This window comes from Danio rerio, chromosome 14 (assembly GCF_052040795.2).
Source record: "Danio rerio strain M-AB ecotype USA chromosome 14, GRCz13ab, whole genome shotgun sequence".
Lineage (NCBI taxonomy): Eukaryota > Metazoa > Chordata > Actinopteri > Cypriniformes > Danionidae > Danio > Danio rerio.
The window spans coordinates 405001-423193 of NC_141034.1; the positions used below are offsets into that span (position 1 = coordinate 405001).

General features: G+C 38.9%; 2 protein-coding genes and 1 long non-coding RNA gene across 4 annotated transcripts; 1 reads left to right on the forward strand and 2 right to left on the reverse strand.

Annotated features, from left to right (window-relative positions):
* Nucleotides 1–33: 33 nt before the first annotated feature.
* fbxl12 (F-box and leucine rich repeat protein 12) lies at nucleotides 34–5329 on the reverse strand. Of its 2 annotated transcripts, XR_015506994.1 has the most exons (6): nucleotides 5212–5329; nucleotides 4333–4408; nucleotides 3176–3465; nucleotides 1606–2025; nucleotides 834–1076; nucleotides 34–624 (listed from the first exon to the last, which is right to left on the reverse strand). XR_015506994.1 is itself a non-coding variant. In XM_087280987.1 (5 exons), the coding sequence occupies exons 1-5, from the start codon at nucleotides 5310–5312 to the stop codon at nucleotides 896–898; spliced, it is 1068 nt and encodes a 355-aa protein (XP_087137113.1). In that variant the 5' UTR covers nucleotides 5313–5329; the 3' UTR covers nucleotides 34–895. The 2 variants fall into 2 exon arrangements, 1 of the variants encoding a protein (XP_087137113.1); XM_087280987.1 differs by having other exon boundaries at nucleotides 34–1076.
* A 3151-nt stretch (nucleotides 5330–8480) lies between these two features.
* On the reverse strand, nucleotides 8481–10543 carry LOC147833810 (uncharacterized). Its single transcript, XR_015507007.1, has 2 exons — nucleotides 10482–10543; nucleotides 8481–10384 (listed from the first exon to the last, which is right to left on the reverse strand). It is a non-coding gene; the product is annotated as an uncharacterized LOC147833810 (long non-coding RNA).
* A 1244-nt stretch (nucleotides 10544–11787) lies between these two features.
* zgc:92045 lies at nucleotides 11788–16980 on the forward strand. The gene is made up of 4 exons (NM_001002390.2): nucleotides 11788–11922; nucleotides 13792–13867; nucleotides 14401–14587; nucleotides 14958–16980. Exons 1-4 carry the CDS (start codon nucleotides 11907–11909, stop codon nucleotides 15072–15074), a joined length of 396 nt encoding a protein of 131 aa, NP_001002390.2. The 5' UTR covers nucleotides 11788–11906; the 3' UTR covers nucleotides 15075–16980.
* The last annotated feature ends 1213 nt before the right edge of the window (nucleotides 16981–18193 follow it).

The window sequence follows — 18193 nt, forward strand, 5'->3', positions numbered from 1 at the left end:
ACACACTGATTAATTGAAACACAAAAACGTGTGTCACATTTGTCTCTCAGGTCCTTTATTTAGTTTTTGGCACTCAAACATCCCTGTACAAACGCATCCTCATGTGTTTTTCATTATATTTTCCACTGTATACAATGATTTTCATGTCTGTAATACAGAGTTTAATCAATGACGCTACCTAAAGCATTAAAACAACTGCAATTTAATAAAATAAAGTTCATCAGTAGATTGTTTTACTATTAATGTACACAATAATTTGCAGAGATGCCATCATTAACCCTCCACTGCAGTCATACAGTATCATACACAGACAATATATACAGATTAACACTCAACATGATCACAATCAAATCACTGCAATTACCACTGCGAAATGCTCGTCTTACTGAGAGTTTGTGTCTCGTTTTTAGTCCAAATATCTATAAAAATACCAAATGAAGAAGCATTTTGTAGACAAGAATACACTACTGTACAGATATACAGATATCTGGACTAGAATCAAGACAAACACTGCTGCAGTGTGATTACAGTACACATCTCCAGCAGACTGTGTGTGTGTGTGTATGTGGGTTTGTTCAGTCATTGCTGATGGTGTGTTTGTGTGTGTGTGTGTGTGTTCAGTCACTGCTGATGGTGTGTGTTTGTGTGTGTGTGTGTGTGTTCAGTCACTGCTGATGGTGTGTGTGTGTGTGTTTGTGTGTGTGTGTTCAGTCACTGCTGATGGTGTGTGTGTGTGTGTGTTTGTGTGTGTGTGTTCAGTCAGTGCTGACGGTAAGTGTGTGTGTGTGTGTGTTCAGTCATTGCTGATGGTGTGTGTGTGTGTGTTCAGTCACTGCTGATGGTGTGTGTGTGTTTGTGTGTGTGTGTTCAGTCATTGCTGATGGTGTGTGTGTGTTTAGTCTGTGCTGACGGTGTGTGTGCAGTGTGTAAAGTGCACTGTGCAGGAGGGCAGCAGTGTGTGTAAAGTGCGTCTGAGGGCCGCTTCGGGCTCCGCTTCACTCGTCTGCTGTGTGTCGATCTCATCCTCCACAAACTCCACTTCACTGAACTCCAGCACTCGCAGCTGCTGCACACACCTGCACACACACACACACACACACACACACACACACACACACACACACACACACACATTGTTCTTTAATAATTCACCGGCTGGGCGTCACAGTGGCGCAGTGGTTAGCATGATCACTCTACACCAAGAAGGTCTCTGGTTTGAGTCTCGGCTGGGTCAGTTGGTGTTTCTGTGTGGAGTTTGCATGTTCTCCCCAAGTTGGCGTGAGTTTCCTCTGGTTTCCCCCACAGTCCAAACACATGCGCTATAGGGGAACTGATCAACTACACTGGCCGTAGTGTATGAGTGTGTGTGTGTGAATGAGTGTGTATGGGTGTTTCCCAGTACTGGGTTGCAGCTGTGTAAAACATATACTGAATAAGTTGTCAGGTTATTCCACTGTGGTGACCCCTGATTAATAAAAGTACTAAGCTGAATGATTAAATGAATGAATGACTTGACGGCCCTCTCCTCTGGGCTCCACAGTTGCTTCATTGCACGGTTGTGTCATGTAAACAAACAGAAGAGTGTTTTCTCCAGCGTGCACGCACCTGAAGCTCCTGAGCAGCATGTTGTGTGCGAGTCTGCATGAGTGCAGCCGCAGCCACTGCAGCTCCCGCAGCCGTCCCAGCGCCAGCAGACCCAGACTGACCTCCGTCCCGCCCAGACTGAGCCTCTGCAGCCCCGGCCAGCCCTCCGCCAGCCCCAGCGCCAGCATCTGCGCACGCGCGCCCGTCTGCAGCTCCAGGTGTGTGAGCGCTCGCAGGGTGTGTGTGCCGGAGGGAGCGCAGCTCATCTGCCGTGTGTGTGTGTCGGGGGGAACGCAGCTCTTCAGACCCGCCACCGTCACGCGCAGCAGATCCCGCAGCTCCAGACGCCTCAGCTGCGGCCACACACACACACTGCGCAGGTGCTGGTCCGAGAACGACGGCACGCTGTCCAGAACCAGAGTCTGGATGCTGATCTGTGTGCTGAAGAACAGGAGAGGTGCAAACATGAGTTCACACACACGCGCACACACACACACACACACACACACACACACACACACACACGCACACACACGCACACACACGCGCACGCAGACACACACGAACGCGCACATGCACACACACACACACACGCAGACAAACACGAACGCGCACATGCACACACACACACACACACACACACACAATAACACACAAACAAGCATGCATACAGTACACACACACACACACAAACAATAAACAACACACATGCATGCATATATATACACACACAATAACACACACACAATAGCACATAATAAACAATGACACACAAGCATACATATACACACAACACACACACGTGCATATACACACACAACACACACATGCATATGCTCACACAATAAACAATAACACACATGCAAACATACACACATGCATTTACACACAACACATGCATATACACACACACACACACACACACACACACAGACACACGCACGCACACACGCAGACACACACAGGCACACACGCGCATGAACACGCACATGCACACACACACACACACACACACACACACAAACAAACAAACAAGCATGCATACAGTACACACACACACAAATAATAAACAACACACACACATGCATATATACACACACAATAGCACATAATAAACAATGACACACACGCATACACACAACACACACACATGCATATACAAACACAATAAACAATAACACAAAAGCCTACATACACACATGCATATTCACACACACACACACACACACACACACACACACACACACACACACACACACACACACACACAATAAAACAATAGCACACTCATACATGCATATACACACACACACACACACACAATAACACACGCATACATACACACATGCACAGAATACAGTTAATAAACAACACACACACATATGCATTTACACACACAACAACACAGATAATGAACAATAACACACACACACATGCATACACACACACACATACACACACACAATAATACCCACATTGCATATACACACACAATAACACACATAATAAACAATAACACGCACTCACACACACAATAAGACACACACACACAAACAATAACACACACACACGCATGCATGCATATACACACATCTGCGTGTCGGTGTCTACGCTGAAGAACCCGGGCGGCACCTCACAGCTGTGCAGCTCCAGAGTGTGCAGCGACGGTGGCAGCACCCGACAACTCTGTAACGCACGCAGGTCTGCATGCAGCAGGGAGAGTGTGTGCAGACGAGGACACCGGCAGCGCAGAGCCTGCAGCCATGAGTGTGTGAGGAACGAGCCGCCGCGCGCAGACAACAGCAGACCGCGCACACGCAGATACCGCAGACCCACACCCAGATACTGACGCAGCAGCAGCCACAGCAGACGAGACGACACCTGCACACACACACACACACACACACACACACACACACACACACACACACACACACACACACACTGTTCACAAGAATAAATATACACAAATAATATAACACCAACATACATGCACATACACACACACACATATATATATAGGCAAACAGAATTACACACATACATACACACACTCAGTGGCCACTTTATTAGGTACACCTCACTAGTACCATGTTGGACCCATTTTGCCTTCAGAACTGACCTAACCCTTCATGATTCATTAAGCTACTGGAAATATTCCTCAGAGATTTTGCTCCATATTGTCATGATAGCATCACACAGTTGCTGCAGATTTGTCGGCTGCACATCCATGATGCCAATGCAGTGAGCTGCTGCCATGTGATTGGCTGATTAGACATCTGAGTTAAGCAGTTGGACTGGTATACCTAATAAAGTGGCCGGTGAGTGTATAAGCACACACATACACAAACATGCATATACACACACCCAATAATAAGTAAACCTCTTACACACACATGCATGCATGAATTAATATACATGAACATTAACACACAGAGACACACACAATAACACAGACAAACTTCACACACACAGACACACATATCCATGCATATGTATTCATGAAGAAATGAGCCAGATTAATATCTGATCAAAGATGCCACAAAATAATAAGAAACTGCAACGTTTTATCCCCAATTCACAAGTGTCCGAGTAAAATAATGGACATCTGAGATTACAGATGAACAACTGGAGCAGCTGGACCAGATTAACATGATAAAAACATTACAAATGTTAAAAACATTAAAAATGGTCATTAAACACACATTTGCCCTGTGAATGAGAGGATCTGTGTGCAGCAGAACTCACTCTCTTCAATGAGGACAGATCCACACAACGCCACAGTCTCTGATCCTTCACCAGCTGCTGCCAGCGCCGACACACCCTACACACACACACACACACACACACACACACACACACACACAGATTATTAACATACAGATGCACATTTAAATTCACTTTTAACACACACACACACACACACACACAGTCACTATCATTAATACAGAGTGACATATATACCCACACATAGATTTATATTAATTAATAACACTGTAATAATCACTATTAACGCGCGCACACACACACACACACACACACACACACACACACACACACACATTCATCATTCACCAGTCATTTTCACGCACACAGACATACACTGTTATCATACACACACACACATATGTGTAAATAATAAATATATGAATGTGTGCACCTGTTAATATTGAGTATATATATATATATATATATATATATATATATATATATATATATATATATATATATACATATATATATATATATATATATATATATATATATATATATATATATATACATATATAAAATAAATATTTCTCTGTCTTGTTGACTGTGTAAACAATTTTAAATTAAATATATTGTTCAGAACATTACTAAATAATATTAAAAACACAAGGTTTGATTGATCTCTCTCATTCTGTAATTATGCACATGTTCATCAGTCCTGTAAGAGACTCCTCTCTCTCTCTCCTGTTTGTTTGTGTTTAGGTTTCCGACTTCCGGTTGTGTTTGTGAATCCGAGTTTTAACTAAACAGTTCAAAACCAGAGAGAGTTCGCGCGCACTTCCACTCATAAACACGCGCGCACACAGCGACAGTTCTGCTGAACTCTGACGGTCAGCTGCTTCGTGACGGTCATACCTGGAGTTCCGCACGAGCGCCTGCACACTTAAATAGGATAAAATATCGATTAAAATGTTTTCGGGGAAATATTCCAGAGAGTCGCTCCTCACCGCTGCCATCTCAACACGGAACCTCCGGTGGCGCCGCGACACACGCACGGACAACTTCTTCTTCTTCTTCTTCTTGTGTGTTTTATGGCGGTTGGCAACCAGCTTTTGGTGCATTACCGCCACCATCTGGATTGGAGTGTGGATCCGGAGTTAACTAACCATGTTTTATAGTTAAACAAAGCCCAACCATAAAAAAATAAAAAATAAAAAAATAAATAAAATATTACAAATAAAATTTTTTATTATTTTCCTATACATATAAATAAATTACTAAATGTCCCAAACTTTGATATTTCTTTCTCTATAATACCTCTATATGATATAGATAACTATTCATCTAAATACTAAATTCTATTAATCAACCCTGTTTCTTTCAAATAGTTATAAACATATCTAAAACATACATCACCCGTGCTCAACTTTAGTATGTTCTTTATGTTAGGTTCCACTTGTTTTTCCTGTAACTGTGTGAATAATATATTTCTTTCTGTCTGATATATTGGGCAGTGCATTAATACATGTTCTACAGTTTCCTGGTTGTTACATTCACACATCCCATCTGCATGTTTGTTGATCATATGTAGTGTGCTATTGAGTGATGTGTGATTAAATCTCATTCTTGAGAACTTGTCTTCTTCCTTTTTGTTTTTCCTTGTTTCCCTACCTTTCCCAACTATGTTCTGTATGGTGTAATATTGACGTCCTGTACTCCCATTATTCCATATATGTTGCCATTTTCCTAATATTTTGGTTTTAACTATACTTTTGATTTCTGACTTGCTGTATTTGATGTCCATGTCTATCATAGTTTGCTGTGCTGCTTGTTTAGCCAACTTGTCTGCCATCTCATTTCCACTAACCCCTATGTGCGCTGGTACCCACAATAATGAAATGATAACTCCTGATTTAATGATATTATTTCCCAACTGTACTATTTCATATATTATGTCCTGCCGTGATTCTGATACTACATTTTTAATACTTATGAGTGCTGAACTTGAATCAGACGCAATGACTGCTTTAATTGGTTTATTGTCCTCTACCCACTTTAGAGCCAACCATATCGCTACCAATTCTGCTGTATAAACTGCTAAATTGTTATTAATTCTTTTTGTAACTTCAATTTTTAACTTTGGAATACTGAATGACACTCCTACCCTTTGTCCAATTCTTGATGCATCTGTGTATATTTCAGTTGTTTCACTGTATTTTTCTCTTATATAATTTTCCACTTGTTTGCTGTCAATCTCATTTTCTTGTTTTTCTTTCATTATTTCAAAATCAACTTCCAAGTCATCAAGCAGCCATGTGGGAACTACTGGAAATACTATAGTGGGCGAAATTTTTATTGTATCTATTTCCATATCATTTATTTTTTGTTGTATTGTCCATCCATACCCTTTAATGCCCCGTTTCTCTCGTTCTTGGCATTGCATCAGAACTGTCTGTGCTATGTGATTTTCATTATGGCCTTTCAAGTTCGCCCAGTATACTACCTCCAGCTGATCTCTCCTAAGGTGTAGAGGCATCTCTCCCATTTCAACCTGTAATGCTGCTACCGGTGTGGTTTTCATGGCTCCACAGCATACTCTTAATGCTTGATTTTGGATTACATCTAGCTGTTTTAATGTTGTATTAGCAGCTGATCCATACACCATACATCCATAATCGATCACTGATCTTATCAACCCTGTATAAATTGTTTTTAATGCCACTCTACTAGCACCCCAGTCTACACCACATAGGCACCTCATTACATTTAACACTCTTTTACATTTATCCACCATTTTACTAATATGTGTGTTCCATGTAAGTCTCCTATCAAACCACAATCCCAGATATTTAAAAGATTCAACATTCTCCAAATCTTTACCTCCCAATTTCAATTTTAAATCCTCTCTTATTTTCTTTTTGGTAAATAACATGGCTTTAGTTTTTTCTTGAGATATTCTAAATCCCCACTTAACTGTCCATTCCTGCACTGTATTTAATATCTGTTGCATTTTCTTCATTATAAATGTTATGTTTCTCCCTCTTTTCCAAATCGCACCATCATCAGCAAATAATGCAACTCCTGTATTATTTTCTATCTCCTTAAAGATCCCATCAAACATTATAGAAAACAAAAAAGGGCTAATAATGCTCCCTTGTGGTGTGCCATTTTCAACTCTGTAACATTCACTAAATGTACCATTTATTTTAACTGTTATGGATCTTTCTGATAAAAATTCTTTAACCCATCTCAATATGCGTCCTTTAACTCCTATTTGGTTAAGTTTAATTAACACTCCATCTCTCCACAACATGTCATATGCTTTCTCTATGTCTAAAAACACCGCTATTACTGATTCCCTGTTAACCTGTGCTTTTTTAATATCATCTTCAAGCCTCAAGATTGGATCCATTGTCCCTCTACCTTTCCTAAATCCACTTTGATAATTTCCTATCTTTCTTTTAGTTTCAACCCAGTACACTAATCTGTCATTAATCATTCTTTCCATCGTTTTTCCAATATGCGATGTTAGGGCTATTGGTCTATAACTGGTTGGCTGTTTGGGATCTTTCCCAGGCTTTTTAATGGGAATGATAACTGCTTTTTTCCATTCTTTTGGAATAACTCCTACCTCCCATATCTTGTTATACAACTTCAACAGCACCTCCTTTCCTTTATCAGTTAGGTTTTCTAACATAGTATAACAAATTCCATCTCTCCCTGGAGCCGTTTTCCCTAATTTCTTTAATGCCCTACTCAGCTCAGTCCCTGAGAAATTTATATTTAGTACCTGATCCCCGTCATCTTTCCCTAAATCAAACTGATATCTTTCATAAGTCTCCACCCTCCCTCTTTTTTCCTCTTGGCTTAAATTGTCTGTGCTGTGTACTTTAATTAATGTTCTTGCTATAATTTCTGCTTTCTCTTTATTATTAATAATAACCCTCTGCCCATCCATCAGCATTGGATATCCATATTCTTTTCCATTTCCTTTCATTTTTTTGATCATTCCCCATACTCTCTCTACTGGCGTTGTTCTACCAATTGACTCACAAAATTGTCTCCAATATTCTTTTTTTGATTTTTTAACCGTTTTCCTAACTATTGCCTGTGCTTGTTTGTATTTCATGAGATTTTGAAAGTTGTGTGTCGTTTTCATTTTTTTAAAAGCTTTGTTTCTCTCCTTTATAGCTTTTCTACACTCCTTTGTCCACCATGGAACAATTTTATTAATTATTTTAGGTTTTGATTTAGGTATTGCCATTTTTGCTGCCTCAATTATTCCCCCACTAATTCTTTTACACATATTTTCAACATCTAAGTTATCCTCAATCTTTTGCAACAAATCTTCACTGATTTCCCTAAATTTATCCCAATCTGCTCTTTCTAAAATCCATTTCTCCTCTCTCACTTCAATTTCTTTTGCGCATTCTATTCCTACTTGAGTTTTGATTGGGTAATGGTCACTTCCAACTGTGTTACCTCTTAATACCTCCCATTCACACCTATCTGCAATATCTTTTGTAACTATTGTAATATCTATTGCTGATTCTGTGCCTCTTGCTGTATTCAATCTAGTTCCTGTCCCGTCATTAATGCACACTAGCTCTTCTTCTTCAATAAATTCTTCAATTACTCTCCCATTATTATCATTTCTGTTACCCCATAATGTACTGTGTGCATTAAAATCTCCACACCAGATAGTTTTTCCATTAATACCCTCCCATATCTCTTCTAACTGTTCCCTCTCTAACAATCTACATGGGTTATAAAAATTTATTATTTTAATATTACCTTCACTTGACCATACCTCCACAATAACATATTCTAGTTCATTCCCTCTCTTTACTTCTCTATATTGGATACCTTTTTTTATAAATGTAATAATTCCCCCACCTTTACCTATTTTCCTATCCATTCTTACTGCATTATAGCCTTTAATATTAAATTCTAGTCTTGATATTAACCATGATTCTTGTACACACACTATATCAGGTTTTTCATTTAAATCATCTATATATTTCTTAAATTCCTGACCATTAGATATTAAACTCCTCGCATTCCACTGCAGTATAAATATTACCATTATGCAACTCCACCCCATGCTTGTGACTGTTGTTGCTGAACTTCTTCATTTAACGTGTTTCTCACTGATTCCCAAGGGATTCCTTTAATACCCATGTATTTTTCCGCGGCTTTAACTATTATTTTAATCCTTTCCGTCCGACTTGTTGTCTGTGCTGAGCAATTTATCACCTCTGCCATAAAGAGAACAAATTCATTTTTATCCACAATCAGTGTTTCTTCCTTTATTTTATCACATTTTTTACACTTAATCATGTCTTTCCTTTCTTCTCTCATTGTCGGCATCTGACCCATCTGTTCCCTTGTAGGCCTAACTTTCTTTGTTGCTTCTGCATAAGATATACCTTGAGTGACTTTTATTCTCTGTATCTCTTGCATTCTTTTATTTACCTCACACCCTCTGTATGCTGAACTATGTTCTCCACCACAGTTGCAACATTTGAGTTTTGCTTCCTTATCACATTGTCCATACTCATGTTCTCCACTACATTTGCTACATCTCATTTTCCCTTTACAGATCGCTGCAATATGACCATATTTTTGGCATTTGTAACACCTAACAGGCGGTGGTATGTACATTTTCACTTCATAGCTCATGTATCCTATGAAGACTTTGTCAGGTAGTTTTGTTTCATCAAATGTCAGCATTATTGAAAGACTGTCACATATGGCTCCGTTCCATCTTGTTTTTAAGCGTTTAGCTTCTTTTATTTTAGCATTCGTTATTCCTTCAATCACGTTGTTTAATGACTCACTTACCGGTATGCCTGTGATTACTCCTCTTATAAGTTTTCTGTCATAGACCTCAGAGCATTTCACTTTTTTACCATTTATTTTATTTACTTTGATTGCTTTCTTTTGTTGAGCCTCATCTTTACATGACACCAATAAGCATCCATTCCTTAATTTTTTAGCACATCTTACCTCCCCAATCTCCTTATACAGAGCTTTCGTTAGTTGTATAGGACTCCAATCCTCAAATGTCGCCCCTTCCTGTACTAGTCTAACAAACACATTATACTCTTCATTTCCTTCCTTTACTTTGGATCTCATTTCTTCGTCACTATCTAGTTTGTTTTTTCTTTTTTTCCGCTTTTTACCTCTACAGTTTGTCCACGGTTCGCAACTCTCGCTACCCTCCATCTCCTCTACTTCATTTCCTGATCCGTCATTTCCGTCTCCCCACTCCTGACCATTCTCAATCCAGTCGTTGCCAACCGCCTGCACTGCTCCTCCTCCACTTGATGCCGCCATTCCTCCTCTCAGTTCCACACGCACGGACAACAACACCGTACATACAAAATAAAAGACACGAACTGTCTCTCAATGTTCCAGCAAAACGGGTTCTTTATAAACCAAATACTAAAAACAATTATCTATAAAAACAATGCAATTTATTAGAGCGATAATTTTGACTAAATGCACTACTTTAGGAATTTACATTTAGACTATCTTTGATGTGAATTGACTTTTCATATAAAACATAAAACACAAAGTCCAAGGACTGACCTGCAGCTCAAACATAAGGATATTTCAATTCTTTAAGAGGACTTTTTATAAATTTACTTATGGTTTATGGAAATTTCTTTATTTTTAAATGTAAATGGGTAGTAAAAAATAGTTTTACTTCCTTTAAGAAATATTAAAGCATAAAAAATAATAATTAAATAATTTTATTTAATTAAACGAATTACATTTTTATAAATGAATTATCATTTATTCATTCGTTTTCTTTTTGGCTTAGTGCCTTTTACCCGCCATAAACGAATTAAATTAAACAAATTATAGGCTGTGCAGATTGTTTATGTTTTAAGTGCTTTCTTGTTAGGTGAATCTGGGATTGTTATCAAATAATTTACATTTCTTGCATAAATACTACAAAAACGACGCGTTTGCAAATTGAAAATGTGCATTTATGAATATAGAACGTGCATAAAAACATTAAATTTTTCATAAAGCAAGCATTATAATTCGCATAAAAATAAATGGTATTCAATGGAAAATTATGTGATTTTATTCCTTTATTTTTAATCATAAAGGGACGGCGTGTTAGAAGGGATACAGCTGCGGCCGGAAAGTACGGGGAATTATTTATTAAATTACCATTAGTTGTGTTGTATTAACGTCTACACCAATACGCCTACCCCGACCCTAAACCCAGCCCTCACAGTAATGTAAAAAACAGTAATTATTCAAAATATTATTCATATTACTTATTAAAGTACTCATTAGTTGTAATTTAATAACGTCTACTCTTCTCCAACCCCAATCCCAACCTTCACAGTAATGTTAAAATATTAATTATTCTTGCACAGTTTAAAAAAAACGCTTTATTGATGTGATGCGAGTATCCGCAGCTGTATCCCATTTACCGATTGTTTTGATGCTCACCGGAAGGGCTTCTGTTCCGCGCATGCGCAGTGTGGAGGGCAGCGCTAGCGGAGCGGAGGATCATCAGCGCGAGGAGTTTCCTCAGCTTTAATTGTTCGGTCTGTAATTAATTAGTGTGTTTATAAACCTGCGCCATGGCCGGAATTAAAGGTAAACACCTCTCAGTGTGCGCGTGTGTTCTGTGTGTGTGTTTGTATAGTGTTCAAGCGATAGCTGTTTGAGGTTTATTAGCGGCCGCAGATCTACAGCCTCCATCCACACACAGACACACACACACACACACACAAACACACACACACACACACTCTCTCTCTCTCTCTCTCTCTCTCTCTCTCTTTCTGTACATTTGAGTAACTTATATTGTGTTTTTAGTAGAGATTAACATCCTTTCATAAAACAGACTGTCTGTTGTGTTTGTGTGTGGATGTACACGTCTGAGTATATTTACGTGTGTGTGTGTGTGTGTGTGTGTGTGTGTGTCTATACACATTATTATATTAACTAGTATATGAAGAGTTCAGATGCAAAAACCTCTAAGTGCTGTCTGAAATTTCCATCGAAAATGAACATTTTTTTCTCAGCCTCCTTTGTTTATGTTGAGATATTTCAAAAAATATGTAAAGGAAAAGGACTTATTCTTTGCCATAAAAGTGACAATACTGAACACACACACACACACAGGAGCCTGATAAAAATGCTCATTTTAGAGGAGTTTTTGCGTCTAAACTCTTCATATTAACCTGTTAATTAGGCAAGTCATCGAAACATAATTATTTAGTTCGTTACAGGTCTAATAATATTGCCCACAGCAGTTTTCAGAAATAAGGCTACAGAAGAAAAACTAAACAGAAGCACTGAGAATACAATTCTGCTCTAAACATCATGAAACATGCAGGGCTAATAGTGTTGTCTTCAACTATACACACACATACACATCTATATTCATTAACACACACACACAAAGGATTGTGATGTCATCTGACCTCTCACGAGGCATGAGTAGTGTGTGTGTGAGAGAGAGAGACACGGGGGCTACTCGTGCTCTTAGGGTTCACAGTTTATTGTCTTATTCCACAATCACAATTATTTATTCAACTGATTATCTTAGCTCATATGAAGTAACATTTATAAAATATAATATTAAAAAATACAAATATTAACTAAAATATTTCCATATTTTATATTTTCACAGTGCGACAGCACCGAGCCTTACATTAGACTTTTGCTAATTATTCAATCGTTTTCTTTTCTGCTTAGTCCCTGAATCAGGGGTTGCCACAGTGGAATGTACCACCAACTATTCCAGCATATGTTTTATGCAGTGGAGGCACTTCCAGCTGCAAACTATCTCTGGGAAATTTTGATAATTAGTGACTAACAATTTTATGTATAATTAAAGCGGTCATGATTGTGCAAACGTTTAGGATGTAAATAATCATAAAAGATGAAGAAAATAATAATGGGGTGACACAGGGGTGGCTCAGTGGTGTTGCACTGTGGCCTCACAGCAAGAAGGTCGCTGTTTTGAGTCTCGGCTGGGTCAGTTGGTGTTTCTGTGTGGAGTTTGCATGTTCTCCCCGTGTTGACGTGGGTTTCCTCCACACTGTCATGCGCTATAGGGGAACTGATCAACTAAACTGGATGAAGTCTAATGTAAGTTTCAGCAAAATGCACACACTGCAGGCTGTGCAGGGTTGCCATGTCCAGTTATTCTAAGCGTCTGTGGGCTTTTATTAGAGTTAATAAACTGGTCTGGATAACTGAATATCAGTAGTATTTTCAATATTAAGTATTGAATTTGTTTCCAGTGTGTAATGCACCTGTTCTTGTTTGTTGTTTGTTCCACCAAGATCTGGCAACCCGAGCGAGTCACTGTCCGTATCTGTTCCTCCTCTTTCTCGCCCAGTGATGATTTAATGTTTGTTAAATCATCGCTGAACTCGCGCTGTGAATGTCAGCCATGCGGAGTCTCTTTAATCTGTGTGTGTGTGTGTGTGTGTGTGTGTGTGTGTGTTTCAGCTCTGATCAGCCTGTCGTTTGGAGGAGCCATCGGCCTGATGTTCCTCATGCTGGGCTGTGCTTTACCTGTCTACAAGTGAGTCTGAAGGTTTACATTAGTGTGTGTGTGCGCTGTTAACACTGGTTTGTTTGTGTGTGGTGATTGTTATTAACACGGGTGTGTGTGGAGCATTATCTCTGATGTTTGTGTGTGGGGTGGCAGTTTGTTTGTAACACCGGTGTGTGTTGTGTTGTGTTAACACTAATGTGTGTGTGGAGTCGTTAACACTGGTGTTTGTGTTGTGTATACTGGAGTTTGTTTGTTTGTTTGGTTGGGGGGGGGTTGGACTGTTTTAACGCTGGTGTGTGTGTGTGCGTGTGCGTGCGTGTGTGTGTGTGTTTCTGCATGTGTGTGGTATTTGATTGTATTAACGTGTTCTTTGTTAATCATACTTTGTGTGTGTGTGTGTGTGTGTGTGTGTGTGTGTGTGTGTGTGTGTGTGTGTGTGTGTGTGTGTGTGTGTGTGTGTGTTTGTGTGTGTGTGTGTGTGTTTGTGTGTGTGTGTGTGTGTGTGTGTGTGTGTGTGTGTGTGTGTGTGTGTGTGTGTGTGTGTGTGTGTGTGTGTGTAGTGCGTACTGGCCGTTGTTCCTGCTCTTCTTCTACATCCTCTGTCCGCTCCCTCACTGCATCTCTCGGCGTGTGGTGGAGGACTCCGACTCGGCCAGTAATGCCTGTAAGGAGCTGGCGGTGTTCCTGACCACAGGCATCGTGGTGTCGGCGTTCGGCCTGCCCATCATCTTCGCCCGCGCTGCCGTGGTAAATATTACACACACACAAACACACACACAAACACACACTGTGAAAACATAATGTTGGAATCATATGCAGATATTTGTAGAGTTATACTGTACAGTGTGTGAAGTGTTTTTTGGACAGTTTGAGGAGTGTTTGTGTCCAGTGTGTGGTGTTTGTTGATTAAGTGTGGCGTGTGTGTAGTGTTGTATGTGTTTGTTGATTGCATGTGTTGATTGTTTGTTGATTAAGTGTGTGTGTGTGTGTGAGTGAGAGAGAGGAGGAACATAAAATATCTGCTTTATGATTGGCTGGATCACCTGTCAATCAAACAGCTGTGAAGGGTCACCTGAAGCCTAGATGTATTCGTAATGAAGTGACTGACTGTCTGCAGATTGCGTGGGGAGCGTGTGCTCTGGTGCTGACGGGAAACATCGTGATCTTCGCCACCATCCTGGGCTTCTTCCTGGTGTTCGGCTCCAATGACGACTTCAGCTGGCAGCAGTGGTGAAGCAGACCGACTCTCTCCATCTTTATTTATACCCGCCGCCATCCATACATGCAGGAATCAGTGCAATAATTCTGTTAGACGCGTCTGCTCTGTCGCTTTCCTTTCTCGCGCTCCATGAGTTCAGGTGGTCGAGCGAAAACACTGGCCGAAACATGAACGCTGTCATCTTCAGAGTCTGACTTCAGTCTGTTACTGCTTTGCTTTTTATTCTGGGTTTATTTATTTGTTACATTTCTGTTCTGTTATATTAAACATTGTAAGATGAAGGTTATTATTATGATTGATTTCAGCGTTGTGTTGATTTTTATTTTTATAGTGATGCAGAATTTCCAGCCTGGTCTCACGAGGAAACGGAACTATATTACGTGTTGTCAGAAATGTGGCCAATTTGTTTAAAGTAATATTCAAATTCATATATACGAATATAATGATATTGGTATACAAACGTGCGGTTTATAAACAGCACAGACGTGGCTAATTCATACAAATTCCATGCGATTATGTTGGTCTGAAAACATACGATTTATAAAAGGAGGCGTGGCATTAAATGTGGCTAATTCATAAAATTTCCATACTATTATATTAGTATTAAAAAAGGCTATTTATAAAAGGAGGTGTGGTTAATTTGTACAAACTCCATATAATTATATTGGTATTAAAACATACGATTTTTAAAAAGAGGTGTGGCACCAATTGTGGCCAATTTGTATAAATTACATACGATTATATTGGTATAAAAATAAACAATTTATAAAGGGAGGTGTGGCACCAAACGTGGCTAATTCATACAAATTCCATATGATTATATTCATATAAATGTATACAATTTATAAAATGCGTGGCCCCAAACAAAGCTAATTTATATAAATTCCATACAATTATATTAGTATAAAAATGAGCAATTTTTAAAATGAGGCGTGGCATTAAACGTGGCTAATTCATACAAATTCCATATGATAATACTGGTATAAAAACGTTCAGTTTATAAAAGGAGGCATGGCACCAAACTTAGCTATTTAGTACAAATTCCTTATGATTTGCATTGTGTTCGATGTATAAAATGTGTGGCACCAAACATGGCTAATTCGTACAAATTCCATACGATTGTATTGGTATTAAAACATACTATTTATAAAATGAGGCTTGGCTAATTCGTACAAATTGCGTGCTATTATACTGGTAAAAAAATTACAGTTTATTAAAGGAGGCTAACTCGTGGCTAATTTGTACAATTTCCGTATGATTATATTAGTATAAAAACATACATTTTTAAAAAAGATGAGACACCAAACCCCACCCCTTAACCTAGCCCTCATTGGGGGATGAGCAAATCATATTAAAATGTACGAATGAGATCCTACAAATGAACGAATTAGCCACTAAATTAAAGAAGTTACGAATTGTCGTGAGACTGGAAATTTTCCAGAAACCATTTCTTTGACTGTTAGTAAGAGCAGAAAAAGACGTATGAAGTATGTAGGCTAGCTCCTGATCATCATTTAAGGTGATATTATTAATAAACACCAGTTTCTTTAAATCTCTCCGCAACTAATCATGACGCAGTTGGTCTGACTGTTTAAAGTCGACATGAAAGCGGTTTTCAATGATTCATCAGTGCATATTGTTTAATATCCACCCTAGAGTTGGCCTTCATGTTGTGTGCTATATTTTGAAGTGTTTCCATACATGCAGTCAATGCTAAAGTCAAGTCCCGTCATTCACTGGTGTGATGTTGAAGATCACACAGACTCCTCATATACAGGTGGAATGGGTTATCAGGCTGTTTCATGCGGACTTTAACGCTTCTGTTATTTTATATCTCTGTCAGTGCAGAAACCGCACTAGTAACATTGTTTCCTCCTTATCATTCTTTTTTTAAAAATAAATACCATTTTTGAAAAAAAAAGTTGTTTTATATGAGTTTGAATTGTTTTTCAAGTCTCCCACATGAAAAAATACTATAGTAAGTTACAGTAAATAGCAATTTTAACCCAATTAATCTACTGTGGTGATTCTACAGTTGCTATGGTAACAACATCTGTATAGTAACTAATCTGTCGAGGTGGTTCTACTATCGCTATGGTAACAACATCTATAGTAACTAATCTGTTGAGGTGGCTCTACAGTTGCTATGGTAACAACGTTTATAGAGTAACTAATCTGGTGCGGTGGTTCTACTGTCGCCTTTGTAACAACTTCTGTATAGTAACTAATCTGTCTAGGTGGTTCTATTGTTGCTATAGTAACAACATCTTATAGTAACTTATCTGTTGAGATAGTTCTGCTGTGGCTATGGTAACAACATCTGTATAGTAATCTGTTGAGGTGATTCTACAGTTGCTATGGTAACAACATCTGTATAGTAACTTATCAGTCGAGGTAGTTCTGCTGTTGTTATAGTAACAACATCTGTAATCAATCTATCGAGGTGATTCTACAGTTGCTATGGTAACAACATCTGTATGGTAACTTACTTGTCGAGGTGGTTCTGCTGTTACTACGGTAACAACATCTACATAGTAATTAATTTGTCGAGGTGATTCTACAGTTTCTATGGTAACAACACCTATATAGTAATTAATCTGTCGAGTTGGCTCTACAGTTGCTATGGAAACAACATCTGGATAGTAACGAATCTGTCGAGGTGGTTCTGCTGTTACTATGGTAACAACACCTATAGTAATTAATCTATCGAGGTGGCTCTACAGTTGCTATGGTAACATCTACAGTAATTCATCTGTTGTCGTGATTCTACAGTTGCTATGGTAACATAATACAGTAGTATAAACAAATGACTCAATAGTGTAGTTTTCCATAAGTATAAGGTATAATATAATATAATACAGGCGGAGTAATATGGAGTAATGATTGTGAGTGAAGGCGTCCAGCAGCTGCTCTTACTATGTGTGGAATGAAGGAGAGGCTGAAACATGCCTGCATACACACACACACACACACACACACACCTGGTGGATGTACAGCACCTTCAAATATTCAAATCAGCATGGATTGAGAAATTACACTGCAAACAAAGCTTTCTGTCTAGATTCTACTCCACATATCTGAAAATACTGAAAATCAGTCAGCATTTTCTAGACGAGCACTATCTAGTGTTTTCA

Coding starts and splice junctions, on each gene's coding strand:
- fbxl12 (XM_087280987.1), bottom strand. CDS start 5,312: ATGGCAGCGGTGAGGAGCGACTCTCTGGAATATTTCCCCGAAAACATT. Junction 3,466..4,332: donor ATCTGTCCTCATTGAAGAGA/GTGAGTTCTGCT, acceptor GTGTGTGTGCAG/GTGTCGTCTCGTCTGCTGTG. Junction 2,026..3,175: donor GTAGACACCGACACGCAGAT/GTGTGTATATGC, acceptor CCTGTTCTTCAG/CACACAGATCAGCATCCAGA.
- zgc:92045 (NM_001002390.2), top strand. Junction 13,868..14,400: donor TGTGCTTTACCTGTCTACAA/GTGAGTCTGAAG, acceptor GTGTGTGTGTAG/TGCGTACTGGCCGTTGTTCC. Junction 14,588..14,957: donor TCTTCGCCCGCGCTGCCGTG/GTAAATATTACA, acceptor GACTGTCTGCAG/ATTGCGTGGGGAGCGTGTGC.